The 12,792-nt window shown below is 40.7% G+C and overlaps 1 protein-coding gene across 2 annotated transcripts in view; it reads left to right on the forward strand.

Annotated features, from left to right (window-relative positions):
- The window catches only part of CCSER1 (coiled-coil serine rich protein 1), a 1,167,669-nt gene that overhangs the window by 383,741 nt on the left and 771,136 nt on the right, over positions 1-12,792 (forward strand). For both annotated transcript variants that reach the window (XM_040418157.1, XM_040418158.1), the window contains exon 5: positions 9,001-9,127. In XM_040418157.1, coding sequence (XP_040274091.1) covers positions 9,001-9,127 — 127 coding nt within the window. The remainder of the gene's footprint in view (positions 1-9,000; positions 9,128-12,792) is intronic.

A 12,792-nucleotide genomic window follows, 5' to 3' on the forward strand; every position in this document is an offset into this window, starting at 1 on the left:
AATGGCCATACATATTAAAAGTGTTATACTGGGAAATGATAATAATGGTCATCATTATCACATCAGCAAGTGTTCCAGTCCTGGCACCCCTGACGATCAGCTTTTTCCAGTAGCCGCTGCGCTCACCGGAGCTCTGGTGAGTGATACAGGTTCCTGGCAGTTTTCAAAGGACAGCGCTGTACATTGTATAATGGGAGTGTTAGGTATTGCCTCTTAGCCTCATTGACTTGAATGGGGATGAGCTGCAACTAGGCCATGTGACTGATGTACAGTGATGTCACTGGCCTAGGAAGAGCCTCTTCTAACAGCTGATTGGCAGGAGTCTCTGGTATTGCACCCCCGCAGATACTGATGATCTATCCTTAGGATAAGTCATAAATATATTTTCCTGGAATACTCCTTTAATAGCTAAACAATTGCTGGCAACAGCTATCTCTCCTGCGTCCTCCATATGTTCGAGACAGCTGAGCATTTATGTGTTGTCAATAGGGAGAGAGGAGAAAGTCCCTGCTGGACTCTTTTAGTGGTGGCTTATCTCCTGGCAGAACAAAAGGATTGGGTGAAAATATTTTCACTCGATCCTTTTGTTGGAGTCTTATGTTAGCAGAGAGTTGGTACCTGCCCATACATATTATACTGGCTGTCAATACATTAATGTGTATGGGGGCCTTAAGAAGCACAATTTAAATGCATACATTTATATGTATCTATTAAACTTTTGCTCATTTGTCTAATCATTTTGGGTGCTGTAGTGAAGCCAATGTAGCTATTGGTTATTCGCTTTTTTAATATTTTATAATGTTACATAATATTGTAAATGTTTAGAAAATGCAATTTAAAGTTTGTTTTTCAAATGAAAAATAAATCTCACAAATGTATTTAAATATTATAGGGACATTATATGTTGAAGGCAGGGACAACATATTAAGCATATTTTTCAACAATTTTATACAAAATGTTCTTAGTTATTTTTCAGTGTGTTGAAATTGCACATAAGTATGATTAATGCTGTTACGAATCTATTTCTTCTGTGTTCTCTTGCAACAAACATAACAGCATAACGTGGGATGCCTCCCTCGTGGCTCTGGTTTATTCCCCTTTAATGTCTGTAGGAGGGAAACAACATATACAATTAATTATACATAGAAGAAAATTACACAAATTTAATTTGGGCATACATAAACAGAACATGAAGTATTGATGTTTATGTCGATATTAAATGGTTCGCTAAGCTCCTTCCTTTCGGAATAAATATTACTTATGTAGTACCTGATTGGATTCAGGTATGTATATTGATTTGCTATTCATAACATTTTGGATAATATACAATAAAATAAAAATTGAATTAAAATATCTGATAAAAATATTAGAGGGGTATTCTGGTTATTGCAAGTTATCCCATATCCACAGGATAGAGGATGACTATTAGATCATTGGAGATTCTACAGCTGGGATCGTCACCAATCAAAAGAACGGGAACCCAACCTGTACCCCTTGGAGACCCCAAAATGGAGCGGTAGGTCAAGCATACACACTGCCCGCTGTATTCATCTCTATTGGGGTTGTGAAGACACCTGAGTACAGCGCTCTGTTATTTCCAGAACTCCTATAGAGATGAATGGAGCTACAGTTTGTATGCCTTACCTGCAGCTCCATCACTTTGGGGGGCTTCAAGGGGTACAGGGTCCTGTAGACTTTTTATCTATTTCAATCTATCACTTACAATGAAAATGTTATGTAATAGAACAATATACATAGGATTATATATGAGGACTATGTAAGTGGCCCAATTTTAAAATAAATACCCGTAAATCTGAAGCCTTATGTACTTTCCCTTTGATGGCATTAAATATATATGGATCAATCTCATGGCCTTGCTAGACCTCTGATTTGACGATAATTATACCCTTCTAATGTCCCAGATGAATGATATTATTTCTTCATGCAGATTCTTTTTGTTACTTGGACAGGGAGATGAAACTTTCTTAAAGGGGTCGTGTCACTTCAGCAAGTACAGTAGCTTTTATTATATAGATAAAGTTAATACAAGTGACTTACTAATGTATTGTGATTCTCCATATTGGTTCCTTTGCTGGATTCATTTTTCCACCACATTATGCACTTCTCGTTTCCATGGTTATGACAACCCTGCAATCCATCAGTGGTGGCCACTAGAAAGGAGCGAATCGAAGTTGACGAAGTGGAATTTGATCTGAATTTCAGGAAAAATTTAATTTGCACCGAATCCGAATTTCCTCACGCTTCGTGGTAACAAATCAATTTTTTTTCCTAAAATGGCTGCTGCACGTGTTAGGACATGGAGCAAGGAACTCTGGGAACGAGGGAACACCCACAATGCCATGCATACAGCCAATAAGCAGCCAGCCAGCCCTCTGATGTCACAGCCCTATAAATAGCGTCAGAAATCTTGGATTCTGCCATTTTCCAGTGTACTTAGTGCAGGAAGAGACGTCAGCAGGCGCTAGAAAAAAACTTCATTGTGCTAAAAAAATACGATTTACAAGTGCAGTGAAAGATTAGTAAAGGTGTAGGGAAACGATAGGGAGGAATCAATCCACAGCATTTATGTTGAACAGGGTTCAGTAGGGGAGGTTACAGCCTGGGAAATAGGAACAGCTCTATAAATAGCCTAAGCCATCTTGGATTCAGCCATTTTCTAGTGTACTTAGTGCAGGGAGAGACGTCAGCAGGCGCTAGGGACAGTGGTAGAAAATACTTTAAAACTTTTATTTTGCTGTATAAAAGTTCAGGAAAATGAAAGGGAGGAATCATTCCACAGTATTGAAGCAGAACAGGGTTCAATAGGGGAGTATACAGCCTGGGTAATAGGAACAATCCTATAACACCTTGCTGCACTGACTGCAGATCCAAATTGCCATTATACAGCTCTGTAATTCATAGAAACATAGAAACATAGAATGTGTCGGCAGATAAGAACCATTTGGCCCATCTAGTCTGCCCAATATACTGAGTACTATGGATAGCCCCTGGCCCTATCTTATATGAAGGATGCCTTATGCCTATCCCATGCATGCTTAAACTCCAGCAAACCATTCTTGTTATTGGGGTGCAAGTGCTGTTTGATACAGCCATTAATAGGGTTTATTACAAGGAAATATTTCTACGTCTTATTTGCCATTGTGCGGTGCAGTTATATGTTCTCAAGCATTTTTTGGCTTGTATTAGTTGGTAACAAAAGGGCTTATTAGCCGTTGTGTGGTGAAGTGAGAAAATTACAGCCCTTTTTGTCATGTATTAGTGGCAAAAGTAAAATATATTTGCCGTTCAGCGGTGCAGTTATATGTTCTAAAGCCTTTTTTAGTGTATAAGTGGAAAACAATAAGGGCCTATTTGCCGTTCAGCGGTGCAGTTATATGTTCTAAAGCCCTTTTTGCCGTGTACTAGTGGCAAAATAAAAATATATTTGCCGTTCGGCGGTGCAGTTATATGTTCTAAAGCCCTTTTTGTTGTGCATTAGTGGCAAAAGTAAAATATATTTGCCGTTCAGCGGTGCAGTTATATGTTCTAAAGCTTGTTGTGGCATGTATAAGTGGAAAAAAATAAGGGCCTATTTGCTGTTCAGCAGTGCAGTTATATCTTCTAAAGCCCTTTTTTGTGTGTATTAGTGGGAAAAAGGGCCTATTAGCCGTTGTGTGGTGAAGTGAGAAAATTACTGACTTTTTTGGGGTGTTTTAATTTCCTTTTTATTTATTTGATCTAACAGTATGTCAGACAGAGAAGTGCCAGGTCCTGCACAGGGGTGTGGCAGAGACCTAAACGTTTCTGGCGCAGGCACAGATCGCAGCAGAGTAAGGGTCCGTGGCAGCAGGGGCCATTTCGAGAGGCCTGAGCTCCCTTAGTGTCAGCTAGCGGTCTTGTCTTGACCAGCAACCCAACGGTTCTTGAATGATTGACTCGATCTTCGACTTCGTCGCAAGTGACATTAGACACCCCCAGCAAAGAGTTGGTGGGTTCGTCAGACACAACCCTTAGTTGGCATAGCCCGGGAGCAGGCCCTGTGCCCTCACCTGTCCTCAAGATGCCTCTGTCCTTTTCTGTTCCCTCAGCCAGATAAGTATTGGATGCTGTGGGCTCATCTCCACTATACAGTGAGGACGAGCTACTAAAAGCCAGTCAGCAGCTACTGGCAAGCCAAGATGTGGAAGAGACATCCGCTGATTCCTCCCTTAGGCGGGCAAGTAGTGATGATTAGAGGGGGGTGGGAGCTGGTGTTGCGAGCTGTCAGGGTCCTGACTCAGAGATGGTTGAGGAGGACATCAGTGATGTGCAGACAGTACTTGATGATGATGATGATGTAGCTGATCGCACTTTGGAGCCGGGTGATGAAGGGGTTTCATTTACTTTATATAATAATGTAATATTATAAAATCCGGTGTCTCCATGATAAATCTGCAACGTGCGGGCCTCATGTGGCTTCTACACAATTTCAAAATAATCCTTCAGCTGGGCGAATAGATGCCAAATGACTGGAAAGCTCTATGACCATCCCAGGAGCTTCTGTCGGGACCAGCGGTTCATTTCTGAGACGTCTATATAGTGCGGGGGGAATCCAAAGACCCTCTCTATCTCCGTGCACCACAGGATGTCTTCCTTACCACTCATGATGACTGGGAACTTGTGATGACATTGACATTGAAGCTTTGTCTTCTCAATGTCTGTAGCTACGAGAGGCCTGTTCCTGCCAGGCAGGTTCCCCCAGAAGGATCTGGCTTGATGAGCAGCGGCTCCCGCACTTGCATCAATCTTTACAGGATTCGTCTCCAGGTGGAGAGAAATTGTTTTTTAGAATACTTTCTCGCAACCATGTTCTCTAATAACCAGAAGACTGGCCGATTCTCTCCTGTCTTAGGCAACACTTTATTGAGTAATCGGAGAAAGTAAAAAAACTGTTGTCCACTTTACGGTGCGGGTTAACCACAGATACTGTAAGTCATTACAAGGACTGTCCACATTCTTCAATCTGTTTCCTGGTTATATTCTGTATGTCGCCCACATATACAATCTGCAGTGGATGGCATATCCGTCCTATCGTCATGGCGTCCTCACACACCTCTGATGCCATATATTTTTAACGTCAATTCTAAGCTTTTTGATAACCAGTAATCCTGTCTGTCCTTTCCAACATAACCGGCACACTCCTGAAATACTCTGTGCTGCTGGGGACACTGCTCTTTCCACCTTGTAACTCTTAGTCCACAATCTTCAACAAGATCAGCACACTGCTCTCCTGAAATACTCTGCACTGCTGAGGAATCCTTGCTCCTTTCACTCTCTTTTTTTTTTATATTATTAGAAATTCAAACAATACAATTCACCAAAAACAAAGCATTATTATATTATTTTTCCCCTAATTAACCCAACCAACCCTCTCCCTTGTGATGTGTCTCCTGTCCCCCCATCAATAAGCGAAAAAGGGGGTGATACTGAGGGAGTGTAGGCAGGAAAACCTTAAAACTTCAATTCTCTCCAAATTTTAGTTAATTTTTCCTCAGAATTTCTCTGTTTATATAGAATGTTTTCATATCTCTTAATCTTATTAACCAGGTTAACCCATGAAGTAATACTTGGAGTATTTCGAGAAAACTAAATCCTAGCAATCAAAAGTCTCGCCAAGCACATTATTTTAATCAAAAGAATCCTTTTATATTTTTGGACATTCTACCTTGGTGAGGTCACTCAGTACCCAACATTCCACCGTAAACGGAATCTCGACTTTCAATTCCTGTATAATAAAATTATAAATTTCCCCCCAATATTGTTTCAACTCTATACATGAGGAAGGGCAAAATAATCAGTGCCGTCAACACAAACTTACTCCTGACACCCTCTCCACTCTGTCGGGGGGCTTGTATAAGCGTTTAATAGTACAGGTTCTGTAGACATCTATGTGGAATCAGCTGGCGATGGTGTAAAAGGAGTGCGCTTCTTCTTGGTGCTAACTTCGACCTATAAGGCTGAGTTATTTGGCCAGTTTTGGCCCCGTGACTGCCCTATTAAGTGAAGTGTGCAGTGATTCTAAGAGCGACGCCTGTCATCTGCATGTCATACGGACTCACAGTATTATTTCACTACCACAGCAGACTCCCTATGCGTGTTACTGCAAGGCACAGTGTTCTACACTACTATACAGGCTCTCTGCAGCCAGGAAATAGCCGTTTTTTAACGAGATTTGCAATTAATAAATTCAGATCGAAGCAAATAAAAAATTTATAAATTGGCAAACCGGCCGAATTTTATTTTTATAAAAATTTGCTCATATCTAGTGGCCATGCTTGCACACTATAAGAAAAAAAGCCTGTCTCTCTGGTGGCCGTGGAAGTGCGCATAGGCTGGTAATTTTTCCTATAGTGTGCAAGCACGACCACCGCTGCTGGATTGCAGAGTTGTCGTAACCATGGAAACAAGCATTGCAAAATTTGATGGAAAAATGAATCCAGCCAGCAAAGGAGGCAATGCGGATAATAACAATACATTAGTAAATGTCTTGTATTAACTTCCTCTACATAATAAATGCTTCTTGCTGAAGTGAGACAACCCCTTTACGATAACAATTATACCCAAGATCCTCTATTTTCTCCAATCCGTCCTGATCCCTTTTTCAATCTCCGAGCTGTGTCTTTTCTCCAATCATGTATGGAATGGTTCCAAATTGATATTTATCACTTTAACTCCACCTAAGGAAGCTGATGGGATAGGTGTCACTGATGTAATGATTTGATGGCAGGCATCCGTGTTATGGTTGAATAATAGCCGTTCCAGTCATCTCATATAAAATAGTCTCAGTTCTGGCTTGTTATACAAAAAAAAAGTACAGATATACCAGCATCTCTGGTTATGTCTGTCTCTGAATTGCAATGAAACAACTGTCCAAACTACTTGTGCTATCCTCAAAGATGATGCCCTTTCTTCCTTTGAAGAGCTGACCGAAACTCCAGAATTTTCTTCCCTATACCTCATCTCAACAGCTGTTTATAAGGCTTTTAAAGCAATTCTGTCACCTTCAAAGTCAGCTTTAAAATAAGCATACTATGTTGGGTAGGTGGCCCGAAATCTAATAATACCTGTTTTGTGAAATTCCATTCCTCTAATACAGAGAAATTCTTCATTTTATTTTTATGCAAATATGATTGGCATCGTTCTACAGTAACGCTGCCCAGGCCTCCACCTCTTGTTTGATTGATAGTCTCTGGGATTTCAGACTGGTAGCACGGTTGCAAGGGAAACCAGGTACACTCAACGGAGCAGCCCTGCCTATGTTGCACTGAAATCCTCATCTGGATAAAAATAGAAGCATATTTTTAAGTATTTTTAGGATTAGGGTAGTTTCACATCTGAGACTGTCTTTTTTTGGCAGGCTGTTCCTGCATAGAACAGCCTGCTGGAAGTATCCGGCTCTGTCGCTGCTGCATACTACCGCGTACCCACCGGGCCCAATTGACTATAACAGGGTATAATCTTGCAATATGCTGGGAATCAGTTGGACAAAAAACGCTGCACGCAACGTTTTTTTGTCTGGCCGATACCCGGCATTCTATACTGTAACAGTCTGCCAGAGAGGACCGGCACAGGAGTGAAACTAGTCTTAGAGGGCTGGATTTCCACAAGAAAGGTAATGTGATATTTTGGGCAGCTACCGTAATCTGTGATATGCTCACTTTGAAACTGATTTTATAGGTGACAGATGCTGATTAAATTGAGGGAGGAGTGCGGGAGGTATTGAGGGACTGAATTTTCTGTAATGTGGCTGGAGAATATTCTACTAATGAGAAAACTGCTAGAGGAATTAATCTCCCTTTTCTATTCTAATTTTATTAAAGCTAAAGAAGACACCCCACTGATAAATATGAATGCACGGGAACCGAATCTCCCATAATAAAGAAACATTATTCTTTTTCTGACTGGATGACTTTCCATTTTTGTGTTTTCAATTTTTACTTTCTTCCTTCCCGGAGCCAAAACCTTTGTTTTGTTTTCACATACTGTAGCTCTATGAGGGCTTGTTTTATTGCAGGAAAAGTTGTACTTTTTAATGGCACCATTTGCTATTGCAAACAATGTAGTGGGAAACTGGAAAAAAAAATCCAAATAAGGTGAAATTGGAAAAAAAAAAAAATTCCCACCACAATTTTTTATGGGTTATGTTTTTTTCCAGCATTACCTATGTGGTACAACTGCCATATTAATTTAATTCTCTAGGTCAGTTCGATTACACCAATACCACAGTTATAGTTTGTTCTTGTGTTTTAGTACTTGAGGAAAAAAAATACTTTGGAAAAAATATATTTTTTCTTTGCATCACTATATTCTGACCCCATAACAGAACCAGAGCTGTATGAGGGCTCATGTTTTGTGAGGCAATCTTTATTAATATTTTATAAATTTTTTACAAAAAATGGTGAGTTGGGGTTTTGGTACATGGTGATGCCTATAATTTTTTATTTTTGTTTAGTTTTTTAGTTTTATTATGAGTAAAGAGGGGTGATTTGAATTTATTTATTTTTTGCATTTTTCTTAAGTCCCTCCAGTGCCTTGAACATTTCATTGTCTGCAGTCTATGGAATATAGGCTAGGTTCCTATGGAGCCGTGCCACAGAAAATGAACAGACCCCTGGATCTGAGCACAGGGTGCCACCTGGACCCCAGAGCACAGCGCTCTTGGGGAAAGCACTCTCAGATGCAGTGGTCACAATTGACCATGGCATCTGAGGGCTTAAATGTCCATGATTGCCGATATCGGCAATCACAAACTTTATCTCCGGATGCCTGCTGTGTAAAACAGTAGGCACCCAGGTCTATGGCTCACCTTCTGACTGGACGCTATATTTAAAGATCTGACATGCAATATGACTATGCTGTGTGCACCAGTCCATATCTGAGTAATATCTCATTGCTAAATATGTTTTCTTTTATTCAGTCCTTACATTGTGAAAATTGAATTGATGTATTTTCTCACTGCAGTGTGCAAAGAAGATTCATACCAGTCCATCGCATCATGTTCAGCAGTGGTGTTCCCCCATATGGAACAAGAAAGCAAAACAAATAAATCTAAAGAAGAAGAACCAAAAATGGCTGAAACTACAAAAAGGTAACTTTTATTATTTACAGGATTATATGGTAAAAACCTACTTAATAAAGATTTAAAAGGGAGCAGTATATTTTGTTAGTTAAAATGGTCAAAGTAGTCTTTCAGGCTCCTGATATTTATAATGTCATTAATAACTGATCATTAAAGGTCCAACACCCCGCATCACCACCCATCAGCTGTTCACTGGAGCCTCTGGAGCTGGAACTAGAACCTTGAATGGAGCATAAAGAACAGCTCTTTTCAAAGTGTAGCGGACATTCTGGCTGCAGCTTAGCCCCCACTGAAGTGAATGGAAATTGAGCAGCAGTAACCTGGCATGACTACTACACTCTGAATGGAGTTGTGCTTCCTGTCCCTTTGTTCCCAAGTTCTAGTTCCAGCGACCAAGGCTGCAGGGAGCAGCTGAATTATGATGATGCAGGCTGTTGGACCTCTATTGATCAGATATTAATGTCCTATCCTGAGGGAAATTTCAAGAGCCTGGAAAACCCAGTTAAGTAGGCAACTGTTTTATATGGGAAATTCCGCTTTCGAAAACCTGACATGAAGCCACATCTGGCTGCACACTCAATTCTGCCCATTTAGGTTAATGTGGATGACTTGAGAAAAAAGGGCATATTTACTAGGGTTGTTTTCATGAGAATAAAATACTGTTTCAAGATAGATTGATAGATATCGAAAATCCCAAAATCTAAATGAATCTTCACTTCAATAACTGTCTATGTAGAGCTTTCTTTTGCTGGCAATCACTTGTTGAAAATGTTGATGAACAAGCTGTTCGATATGAGACAATTATGTGGTCTGGAATCATATTTCATATTGATAGATTTTTGTTAGAGGGAAAACCCATTGTTATACCAAAGAAATGATGTTACGAGTCAGCAGATATCATCATTCCATTGGAAATAAAATTACAGACGTCGAATTGCATTGTTTTGCGAACAAAACTGGACTGTAAGAAGTAAATAGGATGTGTTTATGTGTGCGCTATCAGATATTGCAGACACACAATTCTTTACTTCTGTTTTTTTTTTTAAACTACCTTTCCTTATCAGTTATTTGATTGTAATGTCTATAATGCACCACTTAAAGCCCTTGCTCCTGCAATCTGTCAGTGACAGCGAGGGACTCTGAGGAGAAGACAGGAGCATTTTATTACTACTTCTGCCCTCCCCTTTTTTAGATGCATAACGCTCAAGGCGCAATCCCATGATAGAAGGAAGTGGTGGGCTTGCTGGGCGTCTCAGGCACAGGAGAGCTGCAGGGTCTTAGCAGACCCTGATCAGCTCTGCATGTATATAAAGCCCACACAGAGGGATGTTTTTCTCCTTAAATTGGGGCTCCTATGGAAACCGTCAACATTATCTTCCTGTTCAGGTGAAACTATACTTATTATATGTCAAAACAACCAAAACAAAATAGGGAGCTCATTTTAATAGTTTATTTTGGTGTCAGTTTGCATATTTAGGAAAGTGACTTTTTAAAATGTTTTTGCACAGTATCCCCAAATAAAACAAAAAAAGGGGGAAACAAACTAAAAGAATATTAATAAAAATCATAAAGGCCTTTTGAGGCCTGGTCTTTAAGTGGTTAAATACACATAGGCTTCATCCCAGGGCTTAATCTTGGAAAACCTCACGTGGTACTGCATGCTGTTGTTATATTATTTTTTAATGCCACAGTTTTCACTGTTGCAAAAATTGTGCCACCTGCATTTTAAAGTGATTATTTCTCAGCCGCATATATTCCCATTTCCTGCAGTGAAACAACCAGAAAACTATTGGCGGCAACACTTCCCAAAGCAGAAAATGAGTGCACACTGATTTCTAGAAGGGTCCATTCAATAATGCATTAGGCAGTCATTGCTGTAACTTACTTTGTTAACTACCACTGCCAATATTGGCATTTTTCTGTTCAGTTCTGGAGACTGTGTTTGCAAAAGTGACAGCAGCAATCACAGCCATATTGGTTGTCACTTTTTAATTAACTTCTCAGCAGCTGATTAAAAAATATTGTATTGAGCTTCCCGGCAAAAGGGCAGTAAAAAGCAGCCTGTCACACTGAACATGCAGTCCTATCTGTGGCTAGCAGGTGAGGAGCGGGATTTGCTGAGCTGAGGGATATATAGATTTGAAAGGAAAAAAACTATTTTATATAACTGCATATTTTATTGCTTTGAATCGCTGATTATTCTGAAGTTTGGTATCCATTAAAGAGGTTATCTGTTAATTAATACTGATGACCTATCCTCCAGGTCACATCAGCAGGGGTTCGACACCCAGGACTCCCTCTGTTAGAAGAGAACGGTGCACCATGAGCGCCGCCGACTCTTCCTAGCCCATGTGACGTCACCATGCATCGGTCACATGGCCCAGTTGCAGCTTAGCCCTATTGAAGTGAACAGGGCTAAGCAGTAATACCAAGCACAGCCACTATGCAATGTATGCCACTGTTCGTGGAGAGCTGTTGGGGGCCGACTGCGCTCATCAGAGCTGATCAGCGGGGGTGCTGGGACTCAGACCCCCGCCAATGTGATAATGATGACCTGCATAGGTCATCATTATACCTTCCTGATAACCCTTTTAAACTGTCTCAGTGAATGCCTTCTGCGGCAGAATAGACTGCTAAAGGTGGCCATACACTTTTGAGTACAAGAGTTTAGAGCTGCAAAGGCCAATGTAGACCTTTTTAGCTGATCATCGGCATCATTTCGTGGCATGAACAAGTGTAGCAGATGGCAGTTATCTGTTGTTGTCCCCTAAGCCTCAAAATACCTGCAGAGATTGATTGGTCGTTTTCTCTAGATTGTTTTATTAACTTTCACAAACCAAATATGAATACAATACAATACATATTTATTAATCCTATAGGGAAATTGAAACGCAGTTTCCAGTAGCTAAATATATAACAGATCCAATCAATATAAGACGGATACAGTGAAAAATACAATACAATACAATATTCTCTCTCCCAGTATGGCCTTATCCTAAGGTTTATGGGATAACAGCCTATTTTACAGAGTAATCGTCTTGGGAAGGAAATAATTCTTATACCTGTCTGTACTACACCAAAAGTGTATGCATCTATTTCTGAAAGTACTACACTGTGCTAACAAGGAATGAGGAAGCAGAAGATCTGCATTGTCTACCATGACATTGAACTTTTTCATCATCCTGCTTTGCGCAACTTCTTTCAAGTTCTTGAAGCAACAGCCAGCAACACTTCCTTCTCTCTGAATGAACTTATTGATCCTGTTTAAGTCAAGCTCTGTGTAACAGCGTCCTCGGTGCGACGCTGTCCCTCTGCTCGTTCCGGGCGCCGGGCTCACCTGTGATCATGATCTGTGCTTCCCTGTCTCTGCTGCTGCTCTGGAGATTCAGCTCCGCAGCTTCCAGTCTACCTGAACGCTGCTTGTGCTCGGCTGCTGTACGCATCACTCCTTGGGCGGGGCTGTGTTGTGTCAGGTGATTCCATTGACCTACCCTGGCTCTCCTGGAGGTATTTAAGTGGCTCAGCCCTCTACTCAAGCACCTCAGAGTCAAGGTCCTATCCTATGCAATTGAGCTTGTTACCACTTGTGTTCCTGACTACATGCCTCGTTCCTAGACTACGCTCTTCGTCTGATCCCTGCCTGCTTGCATCGCTCCTCCTGTTGCTGATCCGGA

The sequence above is a fragment of the Bufo bufo genome, chromosome 2, assembly GCF_905171765.1.
Source record: "Bufo bufo chromosome 2, aBufBuf1.1, whole genome shotgun sequence".
Classification (NCBI taxonomy): domain Eukaryota; kingdom Metazoa; phylum Chordata; class Amphibia; order Anura; family Bufonidae; genus Bufo; species Bufo bufo.